An 18170-nucleotide genomic window follows, 5' to 3' on the forward strand; every position below is an offset into this window, starting at 1 on the left:
CTACGGTTTAATATGCTTAAATACAGGTTTTATTAATATAATCAATGATATAATTTTCAGGTTTCGGGGTTTTGTCTTTTTCTTTCCTGTGTTTGGTATTTCCCTGTTTTTCTCCGTTTTATTTTGATACTCTTGATACTTTTGAAACTCTGTCATTTCTTGTGACTTTCATTTAATTTTACTGCCTATGTCTTGTTTGAACTTCCTTCAGCTGTGATTTGTTACCCCTGATGTTTCAACTTCTCTTGATTACCTTATGTGTGTACTGTATATATAGCTCCATGTCTCCCTATGTCCTTTGTCTGTTTCTCATCATAGTGTAATCCTTGCATTTGTTGATGTTTCTTTGTAGTTTTGCCTCATGGGCTTTGCATTCTTGGAGCCACTATTCAACTACCATTAAACGTTTTGACTTCATTTTGTCATTTTTGGATTAAAAAAAAAATATATATATATATATATATACATTTTAACCCTCACATCTTTAGAATTATGTAATTTTTAATTTGTCTATACATTTCCCTTCTCTACCAATCATCCCACTTGATAAGAACATGGATATTTCAACCACCTTGTTCACCTTAAGTCAAAGCATCCCTACATGTGTCCATACTAAACAGTTGGTCACAATATGGGTGGTAACAAGATTTATAATGACGCTTGGTGGCAAATGACACTGACTTGCACACAGGGCTAAGACAAGATACAATAAAGGACACAGACGACTAGTCTACTTCTAAGACAACAGAGAAGACTAAGAAACTGAGCTTGGCTGGAAAAAAAGGAGAGGAGCTAAAGTTAAGAGAGAAGAATCCAGGGGCAAAAAGAGAAGCAGACAAAGTGAAGAGGGGGCGGAGGCTACCAGCGCATCAGGCCCCCAGCATCTTCTTGACCAGGTAACCAGGGATTGAGTAGAGGAAGAGGCCCAGCATGAGCAGCAGCAGAATCAGCCCCAAGACCTTGAGGATCAGCCAGCGGTAGTTGTGCCAGATGAAGTAACGAATGGACTTCAGAGGGGTCAGAAACCACATAAGACTGGTGTCCGGGCGACTTTGCGGGAGAAGGAAGAGAAAGAGGGAGGGAAGGAATGCAGTTGAGGCAAATAGGGGGGAGGGTGGGGGGAGGGTAAGGAGAAGAATAACACGCACATGAAAGGGGAGGGATGAGGGGAAAGACAGGGAGACAGTTGAAGAGATGATAGGAGGAGTAACGAGTGTGTAACAGTGGCCTTTTGACAGTGCAGAAAGCAATGCTAGAGGCTAACTGGAAAATGTTTTACATCTTTAAAAAAAATATCGATTTTAAGTGGCTGCACCTTATGATGTTTTAGAAACACTGCTTTTTGCACTGATAGAATGATTTTCCTAAAGACAAAGTTAAACACTTGCTCATGTCTGTCTTTTTCTGTTCCAGACAAGCATTAAAAATTTTTAACTCTGAAACCAGTGTGTGTGTGTGTGTGTGTTTGCAAAACACAAGTTCTTGTATATATTTTTTTAAACATAACCCGTTAATATCTTACTTTGGTTTTTCCAGTGGATCTGGCTCATTTCGTCCCAGTCCTACAGGGCTTTTCTCTGCTTCCTCTGCTGTCACTAGGTGAAGCTCAGCTTCAACTTTCCCCTGTAATGACATTGAAAACAGAACTCAAAATAAAGAAGTCCTACCACATACAAAATGCTGACTATAAAATATCTGTTTTGGGGTAAAGAGGATATTCATGTAGTATAAGAATCTAAATGAAAAAACATTTTCTTTTCCTCTACTTTTTTAATCTGAAGGACTTTTAGAAGATATCATATATTGTGAACACAGGTGGATTAATGCACACACACACACACACACACACGGTTTGCTTTGAACTGAACTCACAATTTTATGTATGTTCACTTATCCCCCCCCCTTATACCGCTAATTCTACACCAAGCTTTACTACCTTGAAAATGTCTTTCTAAGTATTATAAGTATTATCATAAGAATCTTAATAAATCAGTCATGATTTTGCTCATTTTCACTCTTGACTGTCTTACCGTGAGCTCCATTTCATCATTCTCATTACGGGCTACGAATGGCCACCATCCTTTAACCCTCTTTTGTTTAAAGATCGAAATGGTTGGCAGATCCTGCTCATTTCGAATCATGTCAAGAGTGCACTGCTTGGCTGTCTTTGCGCCCCGAGGAAAACGGTTTAGGTCCAGCTCGATTGCACCTGGGAATGGTGAAAGCAAAATAAGTCAATTTGGAATAGCCAGTACTCTTTTTTTATACACTGAGGATGTTAAGAAAAGGATGACTTAGCTGAAAACAAACAGCTACAAAGAAAGTCATCCATAAAATGCATTTATATCAAACTAACTGCTCCTTTGTTCCTCCTGTGCCTGCATGAGTTCTCTCTGGGTACCCTGGCTTTCTCTCCAAGTCCAGAGACATGCATGTTAGGTTCATTGGTGATTTTAAATTAATCGTAGGTGTCAGTGTGAGTGTGGACAGTTCTTTCTCTCTCTCTCTCTGTATCGGGCCTGTGATGGATTGTTGACCTGTCCTCCTCCTCTTGCCCTCTGACAACTGGGATATGCTCTCCAAGACACTGAACTGGATAAGCAGCTAAGAGTATGGCTGGCTGAAACTACAGCAGAACTACATGAGCATTTGTGAGATTGTAGTTACTGTCAGTGCTCCTTCTATTAGAAGTCTATTAGACGTAATTTAGTAACCCTGATAAAAGCAAATGCCTACCTGTAGTCTATCTGTACAAACATTTGTTATTCTAAAGAGCTCAGTGACTGCAAGTATGGTACTAGACTGGCATACCAACAGTGCAACAAGTCAGTTTGTGCAATTTCTTCCCTCCTGGATGTTCCACAGGCAACTGTAAGCAGTATTATTGCAAATTGGCAGCGGAGAGCTGAAGCACATAAAAGTTGCCAATGCTCTGCTGGCTCAAAGGCTACAGAGCTCCAAACCTCATCTGGCATTAACATCAGCACAAAAACTGTGTGCCAAGAGCTTCATGCCATGGGTATCCTTGGCTGAGTAGCTCCTGTAAGTTAAATGTGTAAGTGGCCCAGTACTTTTGTCCCTGTAGTCCATGTCAGATGAAAGGATTGCAAAAAAAAAATTATTTCATCCTCACCCAGGAAATCATCAGCAGAGAAGTGGTCTGCATCCCAGACCTGCAGCGTGAGACGAGGAGGGATTTTGTATTCGGTCTCATCCCAGGAAAACATGGACTCCTTCTTAGAGATGACAATCTTCTCCTCAGCCATGAGATAATCAAAAGGGAAGACGAAGCGCCAGTTAAAGTTCCCCTCACCGGTCAGTGAGTGATAGTGCACATCTGTGTCCTGTTTGTCCTCCTGCTGCCCTTTCAGCCATCTATGTAAATGGTCATAAGGGTGAGAGTTAGTCTGATCTCCAGGATCATGGTTTGATGTCATAAGTAGATGTTTTTGGATTTGTCAGCCATGCACTTCTAAAGTCCAACATGTACAAATTTACGTGATGTCAATTTAGTGATTTAAACAAGAGCAAAGGGCCTGTTAAATGTATTATTTAGCTAACAAGAGAGATGATGCTAGAAGGTCAGAATCAATGCACATAATGCGGCTCCCCAAAAGCAAATCAGCTTCATACATGTGATAACTTTAAAATCATTATTGAGTAATCCATAAAAATCTGATTTGATGTTGGAGTTTCGCACTATTTAGAAAGCCATGCATCCATAAAACTTGCAGATTTATGAAATCTCCATGTTTTATGGACACAGAAAACTTGCAGATTTATGAAAAAAGCTTCATATTTAAAACTGCAAATTGCCAATGGAGGACTGATGCCTGGCATTGATGGTCAGCTGCAGCTGTTTCATTAACAGTTAAGTGAGGTTGACTTTAAGTCAGAAGGAGCAAGAGGGAAGGTGCACTCTCAGTTCTCAAAATACACCCCTCGAAAAAAGAAAAAGAAAATTCTAAAAGGAATAAAAAGGAAATAATAAATAAAAAAAGATCTGACAAAAGGTATTTGTCAGTTTAAAACAGGTAAATAATGAATATCACAAAGTGCTGATATGGTAATCGAGATGCATAAATTAGACTGAGATAAAGGCTCCAGGGAGAGGGCAAATTTTAAAGTGGTTACAAAGGGAAGAAAACACGCCAAATTCACGTGACCCAAAAAGTGATTCATTATTACTGTATCACAACACTGGATCCATCTGAAACAACCACAGTTCTCCAGTCTGTCCTGAAACGTTTGCTACTGAAATCTAGAGTGCAAACTGAAGGTTAACCTAATCCTTTACTGTTAGGGTTGTTTAAGAATGACACCCTGTTTGCTACAGTCCTGAGGGGACACATAAAGTGTAAAGAAAGAGGAGTCACTAAAACATAATAACATAAATGAAATGAAAAAAAATCTAATCTAGGCTGCAAAAGACAATGTCACTTTTAAAGACAAGAGTTCGATCGTACAAGCATGCAGACAGTCACCAAGCAGTTTATCAGGAACACCTGTATACTTGTGTCTGTGCAGTACACTTCCATGCTGGAGTTTTTTTTCCATGACCGTAAATATCTTTTAAATTAATATTTGTAATTTACTGCAGGACCAAACCACACAGAGAAAACCTCAAATGCCTCGTTGTAAAAAAACAAAAGCAAAAAGACAACAACAGCAAAAAAAAAAAGGCCAGTCTTATTTGCCATATGCGTTGGTTGCATTAAATAAAAAATTGAACAAAACTATACTGTTATTATTATTATTATTATTATTATTTTTACCTGGAAACTAATATCAATTCTTTAGCATTTTGAAAAAAAGTTATTTCACCAGAGACCAATAACTGTACGTAGGGTAAAACAACTTTATTAGCAAGCCTTGACTTGTCAATAGGATGTGAGTCTTGTGAGTTGGCATTATAGGAATTGTTGCTCAGTGTTACCTTAACTGAAGGTTCATGAACAACATAAGTTAGTCCTAGTTATTCATGATTAAAGCATTTTGAATTTTGTACCACAGTTTTTTATGTCAACACATGACATATCTTTGCAGTCGGTCGAAATTGTCTAAAAGTAGTGGTTATACTGGTTCAATTCAATTCAATTTTATCTTCTTTATATAGCACCAAATCACAACAACATTTGCCTCAATGTGCCTTTGTAAGGTAAAGATCCTACAATAATACAGAAAAAACAGAGAAAACCCCAACAATCACATGACCCCCCCATTAGGAAGTGCTTTGGTGACAGTGGAGAGGAAAACCCCCTTTCAACAGTAAGAAACATCTGATTGAAGCAAGTTCAGGGAGGGGTCTGTTGGGATTGGCTGGGGGTGAGTGCATTGGCACATTAATTTGTTTGTATTATATGCTGTTACGTGTTGTTCATGTGGTTTGGTCCTTTCTGTGCAAGTTTTTCCATATGCATTTATTTTCGTGCTGACAGGGGTGTTTGAGACAAGCGAGGTTGCGTGCTATGCAGAGTTAGAGAAACAGGAGGGTCATAAAAAAAAGGATTCAAGGGCTTCAGAAGGAGTAAATCAGGGTATTTTGTTGTTACGAGCCATGCAATGGATTCGTGTGTTTACCCCCTGACATAGATGTCAGACATCTTCTCTCCTGTCATGAATGCATCGTCCTCTAGAATTACGTCATCAGTGTTCCAAATTATAACACGAAGCTCAAAGCTAGACATCAGCAGAGTATTGACCAGAGAAAGAGAGAGAGGACGACAGACAGGAGACACGCCACGAACACAGAGACGCAACACACGACACAAACACGCACACAGAAAAATGGAAACAAAACAAAACAAAAAAAAGGTAATGGTTAACTGCAAAACAAATCACACACAGCTCACACCCACGGGATGAGGGTTGGCTGCCCCATCCCGCTGTACCTACCCCCTGACAAATATGTCACTGGACTTTTCCCCAGTGAAGTAATCATCGTCCTCCAGTATTACTTCGTCTGTATTCCAAATAATCACCCTGAGCTCATATCTGGTAAGCGAGGGGGAGGAAGGAACACACATAGTTGGACTTATATTTGACATTTTTAGAGCTAACTAGTCAAACCATAATTTAACCAGGGGATAAAACTACATTTTGTTCTTGAAAAAAAAAAAGCTTTCTGTTGAGAAGAGCAATGAATAAATATTTATATTCAGTTTATAGCTTTGTATTAACATAGAATATTTTCAAAGTGACAGTCATCTTATTGCTCCAGTCAGGATGTACCTCTTTGGTTTTCTTGGAGAAATGTCAATTGCAGGTCCAGGAGCAGGCATATCCATAGGGAACATGTCCACCCACATCTCAATGCGGCCCTTTGAGGAAATAAAAAAGAATCTGCTCTAATTTCCAATCAGATACATTTTGGGTGTCTTAGCAACGCAGTCCTTTCCTACCTGTTCAATACCGGGTTTGTCTGGGTTCAGCAAGGGTCGGGTCTCCACATGCTCAGGGACGAGCTTGCAGCCAACTCTTGGGATTTCCTCCCAGTGATTCAGCACCGTGAGGGCCAAATGCTCCTCAGTCTGCTTCTTTAGACCTAATAGAATAATAGTAAGCAACGAGGAAAGCAAGAAAAGCTTAAGTCAGAATAAATCGTATTTCACCTCACCTTAATCTTAATGTAAACAAATCTGAAAATGTGAAAATCTCTGTAAAACCAACTTAGTGTAAATGGATATGTAAGGAATATAAATGAGATATAGAAAAATGACAAAAGAAGATTAATCAGGATCACGAGGAAAAATATAACAATACCGTTTTCATCCTCAATCTCTGTCGGTGCTGTAAAGATTCGATTAGCCACCTTGACTTTGCCTCCTGGCCCATAATGAGGTCCATCGATCTTGCCATCCTTACAGAGTTTAGCCAGGATCTGGCTGGGCTTCATAGGGTCCCGCCAAGAATTATATCCATGGCTAACATCAAGAAATACCACAGAGAGAGCATGTAAGTCATTGAAAGGTTTTGCATATGTATTTTCCTGGTCCTTGGTTTTTGTAGGAAATATTATTGGCTGCAATATAGAGAAATTGCTTAGAAAAGATGGCTGATTCATGGTTATTACACAGAAACTTTTTTTCCCCAGATAATTATTATACCTCTGGGCATTTTGGTTGACTTTATTCTTAATATGAAATTACATAGAAACAGGTAGTATTATATTTTGGAGACCAGATTCATGGTTATTACACAGAAACTACAGCAAAGGTTTTCCAGGTAACAAGCGACAGCATCAAATTTTATAATTATGTTACCTTGGAGAATTTTAGGACATACAACAGAACTAATTTCACCATTATAATTTTGAAATGGTGTCCTAATATATGAAAACATCAACCTATATTACTTTACAAGGTTATCCTATTTTTTCACCATAATTTTATATTATATAACTGAATTTTTTCATTTGTTTCAACATTATTACCCCATAATTTTATTTACAGTCTAATATTACCCAGTTAAAAATATCAAGCAATAGCTCGATATTAACCATTAACCAACAAAGAGGCAGTGACTGTTGTTACCCCTCTATAATCATGTTCTTACTGAGCCATATTATAAGTGCTACTTAACTGCAAACCAAATGCAGTCAAACCAAGGAAACTTTTAATAATTCAGTTGTTTATTTATACTATTATTAAGCTAAGAATTCCACATTTCAAAAAAGTACTTAAAACAAATGTTAAGTTTCATATTGTGGCATTACAACTTAAACAACAACTCAAGCAGGATAAAATAGATTTACACTCACACAGAGTAGCTGGAGGAAATGCCACAGGTGACTCTGAATTTACTGTAGAAACGGTTCTCCAAGTCAATCTTTGTCTCACCAATCAGGTCATCTGTGCCGACCAGATCCCAGTCATACACAGACACCGTCAGCATCGACTCCATGGGAAAGGTGGCCTCGATGTCAAATGATCTGAGGACAGGAAGTGGAGGGTAATGTGAATAGTTCAAAAGGTGCAATAGATCCTGACACATAAAGTTGGGTCACTGTCTAAACAATGGAATGGAAATAAATGCACAATACAAGGACATGAAAATAATTTACAGCCATTGTTTAGTTAAAAAAGTACAAGTAAAACTTTTTGAAAAATATATGCTCATCAAGAATTTGATGAGCAGCAACAACTTTTTTTTTTTTGTTATTACACCTCCATCATTCAACGACAAAGTGATTCAAAATTTCTCTCGACTTACTTTCCAAATACTGGATTGAGCTGTTTGGAGATATAGTTCTCTTTGTCCTTGACCTCTGATTTGCCCAGTTTAATGACAACATATGGGTCAGCTTTCCCATTTATATCAGCAGGATGGAGGTCTGTAGCCTGGAAAACAAAGAGAAGAGAGAAAAAGTATTCATTTTATTTTCATACACTTAGTTTTTATGACTGTGGCACAGATTTAGACATAAAGAAGGCCACCTACCCTGACCACATAGACACGAACGAGGACGTTGACAGGATCGTTGTGCGGGATGCTCTGGAACATCCCCATGTTGGGATCAAATCCTGCTTCTCTTGTGATCTCTTCAGATACAGGTAACTTATATATACACAAGGATCCCTGATTGATGAAAAAAAATGATATTTATATGTTGTATTTTCTGTTAGTGTAGTCTGACAAGTAACAGTTCTTAGACAGTGTTTTCCCACCTTGAATCTACCAACAATCCTGTCATCATCCAGAGCGTGTTCGTCGTCTTCCCCAGCCTTTCCTCTGTACAGGTTGAACGTGTGAAGCCAGTCTTCAAAGTTGCCATATTCACTCTCAAGCTCCTTGTTGTACACCTGAAATAAACCGGCAAACACAAAAACTTTAAGTGTGCAGGGACATTAACGTGTGCTGGCTAGCTTTTGTATGACTGTTAATGGCATATTCACCACTAGCTCATCCACTTTTGCTTTCACTGGTCGCCTCTCGGAGCCATCTGCAGCCTGACCCTTCCTCTTGTCCTTAGAGTTCTTCTTCTCTTTGCCCCTTTCCTTCGTCTTGGAGCCTTTCAGAAGAAGTTCATCGGGTTTGACATCTGATTGAAACCATGAATGGAGGTGAAGACAGACATACGGGATGAAGACATGAAGACATAGGTGGCCGGGTTGCATGCACCACTACACATTATATAACATGAAAGCTGATAGGTCTTTATCAGGGGACTAAATTTCCCAGTTTGTGGAGATTTTATTTATTATCCTTTGACATTCTCTGAAAAAAGAATGTTGATCGAGAAGAGTGACAGTCACATATTGACAAACTTTATTTTGAGAACAGATTACAACAAGAACTGCATTTTACTTGTACAAAGAATAGTAAAATTGTAACTGTGAACTTAAAAATGATCTTTCTTCATACGACTCGCCTAGCGCCTGATTTTTATTGCAGTTTCAGTAAATCATTTTATGCAATAAAAAGTATTTAATAATTTTATTTCTGATGATTAATAAAGCAGACCTTTCTCCTCCAGCTTTCATCTGTACTGCATAGCTGGGAGGTCATGCTAATGTGAAAAATGATTATGATGTTCAGCTCTGCACAAATGAATGATGGATTCATGGGACGAAAGAGAGGAAGAGCAACAAACACATATGATGCCTCTCATGCTACTACATAATAGTTCAAGGAACCGAAAACAGTCAGGGATATAGTAGGTCCATGTTTGCAAAACCACAGCCTAACATTCAATATTAGCGACATTGTGGTGATGTAAATGTTGACAACCCTGTGAAAATTAACACTTCATTACCAAAAGTGTAAATGAAATTAAAAAAAGATAAAGTGACGCTACCAGTTACAAAAGTGGACTGAAATTTGAATTCTGTGAGATAAACTACATGACGACATCTTCTTCTGTTTCATTTAGCATGGCCCTATTCCAAGGGAGATAAAAAAGGAAAGCATCAAAGCACCTTTTCCTAGCATTCAGACTCTTCGACTTCAGCCACAGCTGCATGCTGGCAGGCAGCATTGCTGATTTGATAGAGTTCAATACCTGCCGTTTCAGCTGCTATCTCGATGTCCTCTCTCTCCTCGGCCTCTGCCTGAGCTGCCTCCTGGGCTCTGAGGATCTGAAAAACCAACCGAGAAGTATTTGTCAGTCTAATAGGATTGTGCTTGTGAAAAAAAGTCCCGTAGGACACATGTAGAAGCAAACAGAATTGACTGTATTCAAAGGGACAAACCTCCTTTAGTGTCTCTATGGAAGCAAAATATTTAGACCACCAGTCCAGAACACTCTCATCTGGCTCATCCTCTTCCTCCATTCCTCCCTTCTTTTTCTTCTTTTTCTTCTTTTTGTCTTTGTCACTTTCTTCCTCAATCTTAAAAGAAGGGCAGACATAAACTGACCCTCAGTAGATTGACTTCTTATTTATAATGACACACCAGCGGACTGTGGCACGTATTTTTATTGCTCAGTTTCTGCAAGAGGACTACTCACCATGTCAACTTTTACAACAGCATCAGACGTCTACAGTAGGGGGCGTCACATAAAACAACACAAGGATTAATACACACAGCGGATGGCGCAGGTATGACTGGCACATGTACAGAGGCAGGTAAAGAGGACTGAACATAAAGCAGGACTTCTACTACCACCAGCTACAAATACACCATATAAACATACAGTTTATAGAAATCCACTGTGCACAAGCTTAATGAAAAGCTTACTGCGTCTAACTTGACGACGGTGTCCATCTTTCGGACTGGAGGATCTCCATCCATGTTGACAACGATGTCACCTGCGGGGCGAGAGAAGGAGCGGGGGGAAAGGCTGGGTGAGGAGCGGGGCTGGGGTCCGCCATTGGTCAGGACCATGTAGCCATTCATTAGCTTAGCTGGTGTGCAGGCGAAAGTTAAAGGCAGCAGAGGGTGGAAGGAAAGGACATGCGAGAGAGGAGCGAGGAGAGAAGGGATAAAGGGAGGATGTGACAGGAAAAAGGTGGTCAGAGCAGAAAGCAAGTGAGGAAATCAGTAAAGTTATTACAGAACAGACTATATTAAGAGGATTTACAAACATTATCTCAAATGTTTGATCACATTCTTCAAGTCTTTTTTTTTAGAAAAAAGGAAACAAAAAAAGGAGAAAAGACATTTCTGAAAGACTGCATTTCATGTGTTTCACTTAAAACCTTTATTACCAACTGCTACTGCAGATATTACACTGTTATTTAGTACTCAGTGTTGCACAGTGTTGACAAAAAGAGCTGGTGGCTCACACACTCATGTTACAGCTAATAGAGCCCTTATTAACTAATTCATCACATGATGGTCAGCACCTGCGGTCGCCCAGTTGTTGGAAGTCTTGTCTGGAGCGCTGTAAATGAAACGTCTCAGGCTGCTCACAGCATGTGACCCAACCAGGATGTAGCGGCCAAATGCTCGGCAGTCCACCACCCGAATATTGAGAGGGGGATGGAGAAGCTCATTTTCTGGAAGGTCCTATGATCAAAATCGAGAAAAAAAAATTCTAGTCAAGAGTAATGTTTTCTTCAAGGATGTCGATTTAACATCTAAGCAACCATTTTCAATGGGTCTAAATATCAAATGATCGATGCACTTACCACTTCAAACCATTTGACCAGGGTGCTGAAATTGGGATTCTTCTTGTAGTTCTGGATGAGCGCAGATTGAACGCCTCTGCCTGCACACTCTATGTCCACACGGGGCCTATCCACCTGAGCTAAGTTGATTCTCTTCAGGTCCCTTAATCCCCAGAACAAAACCTGAGCCAGAGAACAACTGGGATGTGATAAGGAAGGGGGGTTTAAAAAGCTCAGAACACACAGCCAGAGTAGTAGTTCAAATTCACCTCTATGCGGTAGCGACTCAGTACTGGCCGGATGCCCAGCGGCACAGGGAGGATGGGTCCACGCTCTGAATCTGTCGGCCCCTCAAGGGGGGGGAGGTCAGCCCTGCCTCCTTGACCAATCTAATTAGGGGGAGAGAAGGGAACTAAACCAAGTTGGAAGCCTTCTGAGAGCACTTTATCAGCTTTACGACCCACAGCCCTCAAAGTTCTTCAGTTAACGCAGTTTTTCTCTTTAAAGAACAACTTTAAGAAGAAAGTTTAAAAAAGGGAATTATTAATGTCTTGTTGGCAGAGAAAAAAACACAATCTATTGTCCACATTGAAAACACTGTTGCCAGACAGTAAGATAAATCTGGCTGAAAAGAGAGAAGGAAAAGAAAACCTTTATCTGAGGAACAGCAAAATTATGGACAGCAATCAGAGCTCGCCTGATCTCCTCTGCATCAAAGGGTATCTGTAGGCAGCAGGAGAAGAAAGACATAGAAAATCGATATTTTAAAGAAAAAGAAGGGTGATTCAAAGGGGAAGTGGAGGGATAAGTTGGAAAAGAAACATAAAAGGAGAAAATGGGATTGGTTGTATTGGGAGGAGAGACGGGTAAATAGAAAAGGTTTGTCAGTGTCAAATACAAGAAATAGTGATAATGTAGAGAGTTTACAGGCCTATTTAAGAAAGGAAAAGTAGGAAAAGAATTAAAGAGTGAGACATAATTTTTTACACGGAGAGAGATATTTACGAGTGTATTCAGACATTGTTCCATGTGTTACCTGCAGCAGCTCAAAAGCGGCCAGAAGCTCCCCGGCAGTGCAGTTCCCCCTGTAAATCTGGAAGTACTCCAGCTGTGGCGGGAACCTCGGGGGTGCATAATGCTCATCACACATCTTGATGGTGGGCTTTGCAAAGGTCCGACCTATGAATTCTGCCTTACCCTGTACACCACAATGTGTAACAGCAGACGGCCAAGGCAATAAGGGGATACAGGGTTAGACATGGGTGTGGGAAGTGCAGTCTGTGTGGCACCAAATGGCTCAAGGTTCAAAGTAAAAATCTCAATCTTCTTATTAAACAAATATGTGTCTCAAATGATTATTACAGTATAATCTGAACAAATAAGAGAGGTCTAGGTCTTAGGATGCCACTGAAGTAGAAATGCACATTTTGCAAAGATTTTTTAAATCTAGTTGGAGAAAAAAGAGATCAAATTTTAAGAAAGTTATTTTAGAAAAATTAGAATACATTGACACATTACAGTAGCAATGCTCTGTCACTCTATTTAGCCAGCACAACATAATTGAGGTCAGAGTTTAGTTGAAGGACAGAGTGGAGTGAGACAAGGGTGGACAGACATTAAGAACATAAGGGATGGAGAAGCAAAGCACATTTAGAGCTTTATTAGCACACACTAACTCATTTAAAACATTTTAGCATGCAGTTTGAGTATGTAGCATCCTTCCATTCTCTCATTCTTGCAGAATAGTATCCTACCACAGTGTCCTGATCGTAGATTTCAACCACAATGATTGGAGGATCGTCTCTCAGCTCACTGGCCTCACCAAACAGCTCCACATCATCAAACACCAGCAGCTGATCCCAAGTAGGGCAAAGAGTCTCACTCAGAACCTGCAGCACACACACACACACACAAATACTAAGTTTAGTTATGCATAATCAGCATAAACACAAACACAGTCTCTGCATGTGCGGGCACTCATTTTACCTCAGTAACCTGGCTGTGTGTGGAAAAGAAGACCCGCGCAAAGGGGTCTGAAAGGCCACTGCTATCAGCAGCAAACAGACTGCGAGCCTGGTACATGTGTGCTCTCAGCTGGAACACCTGCTTCACTATTGGATGCACACAAAGACAAATATCACATCACATTAACTGACATGCAATCCCCTTTGTGAGCAATGTTAGACCGAGGTTAGAAAATTGAGCCACAAAGTAAAGGCGATCAATTGAAATCAATGTCTGTTTCTGACTGACTTTTTTGTTTGTGTGCGTTTTGCCTAGAATTGATTTTAGAGTTAAACGTTAACGGCAAATCAGGCGATATGAAATTAAGCAAATTATGGGGAGTGAAAATTTAAAAAAAGAGGACTTTACTATAATACAAAAGACAAAGTATTCAAAAGATAAAATATCCATGTTAGAGTTACAGGTACTTTCTATGATGGGAGTATTTCCTGCCTAATTATTTGGCACTAACAAAAATGATGAGTCCATATCTGCTTCTCAGATGTGTAAAAGTTCCAGAGTTTGTCATGTTTTGTGTGTATAGTGCTTACTGTCATAGACGAGGCCGACGGGGGGCATCGAGTGAAGACCAGGGCCAGTTTTAGTGGCTTTAATCTCTTCAAAACCATTTGGCAATCCACAGAGAAAATCTTTCCTCTGCTTGTTGAGGCCCAGCCATAGATATAACTCCAGCTTAGCCTGAACTGTCCAGCCTGCAGGACCAAAACCCTTCTTACCAGGAAGCTGCGGAGACAGATAAGAGAAACAAGAAACCAAGTAATCAAAAAAATGTAACTACGAAAAATGAAAACATGCTGGTTTTCTTAGTCACTTGTATAGCTTAGAGATTACTGCACCTTAAGGAATACAGCTTTGACTTTTCCACAGTCTTTGCCAGTTTCCTCATCCACTATGGAGTACAGGATGTCTTTGGAAGGTATTCGTGCATAAGCAATGCGCTTGTTGTTGTTCATCATCCAAATGAAAACATCTGGGATGCTGTGCTGAGGCTGGACAGTGAAGACAGAGGACCATTCTCATTATTTCTAGTTCCATACCCGATGATGTCTTAACACTTTAAATGTCCAAGGGTCACACAACGAGGGATTGCATCTCTACCTCATCAGCAAGGAAGCGAAGCTTCTGCAGGAAGTTCTGCACCAGCTTGAGTTTGTCTCTGACTGTGTTTTTCTTCACCTGAGTCCGAATCTGCTTAGCCTGTTGGCCCATGCTGTCCTGCAGGAGGAGAGATAATTAGTGGTAATGAGGCATACGGTGCTTTATTGGTGCAGTACAGTAAAGAGTTACAGCACCTTAGAGACATACATATGTGGAAGCAGCTACCAGTTTGGGCTATAGTTTAACTATAGTTTAGGGTGGATCAGGTGATGCTTATTATGCTGCTTTAAGTTCAGGCTAGTGGGGGACATCCCATGAGCACTTCTCCACTCCCCTCTTTTCACACCTGATGCATTTAAATGTCACGATTGCAACTTTTTTCTTCTCTCCCCCATAGTTTGTTTTATCATTTTTGCTATTCATGGTCTCTGTATGCGCTCATTTATCTATTCTCTTTTCTTTCCCCTTCACTCCCAAGCAAGTTGCAGCACATGGCTGCCCCTCATGGAGGTCTCTTCCTGTCAAAACAGAGTTCTTCCTTCCCACCATCGCCATTTCTTGCTAAAAGCCGTAGTCTAATTGTTGTTGGGTTTTTTTAAACTGTAGTATCTCTACTTCACACTATAAAGCACCTTGTGGGGAATATTGTTGTAAAATGGCACTATACAAATAAAACTGAACTGAGTTGAACATAAAGTGTATGAATTGCCATCAGTTTTTTTTCCACAAACAATTTAAGTTTGTATTCATCTTTGGTATTTTTAAAATATGATAAATAAAAGTAAATATATATATAAGTGCACAGTGTTCAGAAGCATCGGATATGAGAAACTATTTGCGCTACAACCCTCTCCTCTCCTTCCACCTCTAAACCACTGTTTACGGCTCTGTTTTCTTTCTGAACACTTTGCATTCTTGTTGCATTTCCTCTTGAAACGAATTAAAAGTTGCGTCACAGCCAAATACGAACACTGAACCAGAGAGACTGTGATGGTGTTGGTAATGTTGCAAATGCACAAAGATGTGTTGCACTCAATTATCATGAGGCAGTGATAATGTATTTCAGAAATTAATTTACTTGTTTGGCCTTAATATCAAGTCCATAATGTTTACAAAGAGATTAGCAATTAATTAGCTACAACTTCAACTTCCCCTCTATCATTCGTGGCATCACAGAAACATGGATCATACCATTTCTCTCATGCAGGACTTGAGTCTCTCTCGATCGAGTTTGGTTCTGCCTGCTTGGTTCACATCCTTGTTAGCCAGACACACAAACCGACTGGAAACAAAAGAAAAAACACACACACACACTTTACAGGCTTAACACTGTATATAAAATTATATTCTGCAGTATTCTGTGATTCTACAGTCGTTATATGTGCAAGTGGTGAGCTATTAAACTATTAATGTTTTATTAATCAGGGTCCATACGCCTTTTTCATGGTAAAATTGAAACACCTTTTAAGCACTTTCAAGGTCCCTTTTTAAGCTTTTCCAGCACATTTACTACCCCGCCCCCCAAAAAAGAATGCATGTTTCAATTCACATCACCTCAGTAAGATCATGTGAAAATTAAAACAAATCATAGGTGAACTTCAACACCTTTGTTCTCCTTTTGTTAAGACATAGAAAAACGCACCACACAAAAATACTGCAAATGGTCACCTTATATGCATACATTTCACTTAAAAATTAAGATGTGAAATGTGAACAAGTCAACTTTTTAAAGATATTCATTTCCTGTTGAAAAAACAAAACAAAAAAGAAATGTCTTCTCATCAGATATTGATGCTTCTTTCCTGTATGACACAAAAAATAGGAGAGACATCTGTTTGATTATTTGTTTTTTAAGTTAATTCCCAATAAAACTAACTGTAAGACGTTTAACTACATTGCTGTCTGTATTATTGTTGAAGTCCTAAATGATCAGCTTTAAAGTGTTTGTGCTAATAACATCATGTACAGTCAGACAGGCATGGAGAACAGCACTGACTTTGAAAAGATCACATAGTTCAATTCAACATATAAGACTTTAAAAATGCAGAAGCATCTACTTAAAATCTATTTATTCAATCTGTCATCTATAATATTATTATGTACAATTCTAATGTATTTTGTTCATCTCCCTTAAATAAACAGGCAGCCTTAAAGTATGAAATATTCATATACACATAAATGTGTCTACTGTCTCAGTGGCTGATAGTGTCCCACAGGTCTCAGTGCGAGCTTGAAGCCATTTATAACGTTTAAGTAGTTTATGTGTAGGTGCTGATGATAAACACATTTTGAATGAAAGCCGGGGAACTTTGGTAGCACAGAAACAAGTTATTTTCTCATTTTGACAAACTGTATAAGCGCAATTTATCTAATCAGACAAAATTTAAAATACGAGTAGAAAAAAGTTATATTTTTGACTGTAAAAACCACAAACATGTTTAATGAATCATTTTCATAACTTGAAATGCAAATAGAAATTGTACATTTTTAAAAAATATCCACGAGTTTTGCAAACAACAAAGTTATATGGTACTATTTACCTAAAAATGCAGCCAAGGCTCAGAGGTTTTTTATATAACCATTTAAAACTATTTACAGAACAATCAGGTGTTCTGCATCAAATAAGAAGGCGCACAAATTATTTATGCAACTCCAAAAAATAGTTTGGACTGGAAAATTATTTGCTAGGACTCACCTATTATGCGTCTGGAGAGCGCAAACTCCGCTATTGTCATTTTCCATCAAACACTCATTAAAACAGCAACCTCAGGTATGTTAGCGCACTCATCCCTGACTGTCAGGGGGAGGGGCGGGGTCACACATTGAAACAGACAGAGGTGCAAGGCAGCCCAGGCGGAGAAATTTTGCTTTTACATTTTGCGACTCGTTTTATTTCTCTGATACGAAAACTATTCAATCAGATAGTTATTTGTGGTGAATGAAATACAATTACGCTTTCAATCACTTTTAAGCAGCACATCTGAAATTCAAGCACTTCTCAAACCTTGAAAATACAATATTAAAATTCAAGCATTTTCAAGGATTTCAAGCACCCGTACGAACTCTGATTAATTCAAATAGTTTCGAAATCTACTGAAAGAACATAAAGAAAAAAAACCAATGCTGGTTCCTTTTACCATGACATGTTTAATAACTATTTACTTTAAAGCTGAGTGATCATGAAGGTAGCAGAGGTAGCTTTTTGTCTTTCTTGCTGTTTGAATGCTAATTGTATGTAGCTTTGATATGCAACCATGAGAAATGATCATTATTATGCAGCTCACCTGCAGCCGACGCTGAGCTCCTCCAGCACTCCCCTGAGTCTACGCTCTGGAAATGCCTTCTCAGTCTTAATAATCTCCTGAACATCATTCAAACCCTCTTCCTGTCCAAACACAAACAGTTCCAAAACTTAGGACAAGTCAAATTGTTATTACTTATACATTCACACATTCAAAACATCTATTACATCTATAACAAATAATATCTTAAACCAGC

At 39.2% G+C, this 18170-nt stretch overlaps 1 protein-coding gene across 15 annotated transcripts in view; it reads right to left on the minus strand.

The window, feature by feature from the left end:
* otofa (otoferlin a) overlaps positions 1–18170 on the minus strand; it is a 96206-nt gene that overhangs the window by 3321 nt on the left and 74715 nt on the right. For 2 of the 15 annotated variants that reach the window (XM_082506258.1, XM_082506262.1), the window contains 28 exons: positions 17957–18057; positions 15864–15954; positions 14673–14789; positions 14411–14563; positions 14105–14297; positions 13536–13660; positions 13304–13438; positions 12586–12747; positions 12201–12272; positions 11819–11938; positions 11571–11732; positions 11286–11448; positions 10678–10844; positions 10448–10477; positions 10191–10328; positions 10001–10076; positions 8895–9040; positions 8667–8801; positions 8440–8577; positions 8212–8339; positions 7760–7930; positions 6763–6923; positions 6402–6544; positions 6232–6320; positions 5896–5994; positions 3134–3375; positions 2031–2209; positions 1523–1623 (listed from right to left, as the gene is read on the minus strand). In XM_082506258.1, the coding sequence (XP_082362384.1) occupies positions 1523–1623; positions 2031–2209; positions 3134–3375; positions 5896–5994; positions 6232–6320; positions 6402–6544; positions 6763–6923; positions 7760–7930; positions 8212–8339; positions 8440–8577; positions 8667–8801; positions 8895–9040; positions 10001–10076; positions 10191–10328; positions 10448–10477; positions 10678–10844; positions 11286–11448; positions 11571–11732; positions 11819–11938; positions 12201–12272; positions 12586–12747; positions 13304–13438; positions 13536–13660; positions 14105–14297; positions 14411–14563; positions 14673–14789; positions 15864–15954; positions 17957–18057 (3737 nt within the window). Of the gene's footprint in view, positions 1–862; positions 1051–1522; positions 1624–2030; positions 2210–3133; positions 3376–5580; positions 5680–5895; positions 5995–6231; positions 6321–6401; positions 6545–6762; positions 6924–7759; positions 7931–8211; positions 8340–8439; positions 8578–8666; positions 8802–8894; positions 9041–10000; positions 10077–10190; positions 10329–10447; positions 10478–10677; positions 10845–11285; positions 11449–11570; positions 11733–11818; positions 11939–12200; positions 12273–12585; positions 12748–13303; positions 13439–13535; positions 13661–14104; positions 14298–14410; positions 14564–14672; positions 14790–15863; positions 15955–17956; positions 18058–18170 lie in introns of all 15 variants that reach the window. The other 13 variants (XM_082506270.1, XM_082506266.1, XM_082506265.1 and 10 more) reach the window with 13 other exon arrangements.

The sequence above is a fragment of the Aulonocara stuartgranti genome (assembly GCF_965226115.1).
Source record: "Aulonocara stuartgranti genome assembly, chromosome: 15".
Taxonomy (NCBI): Eukaryota; Metazoa; Chordata; class Actinopteri; order Cichliformes; family Cichlidae; genus Aulonocara; species Aulonocara stuartgranti.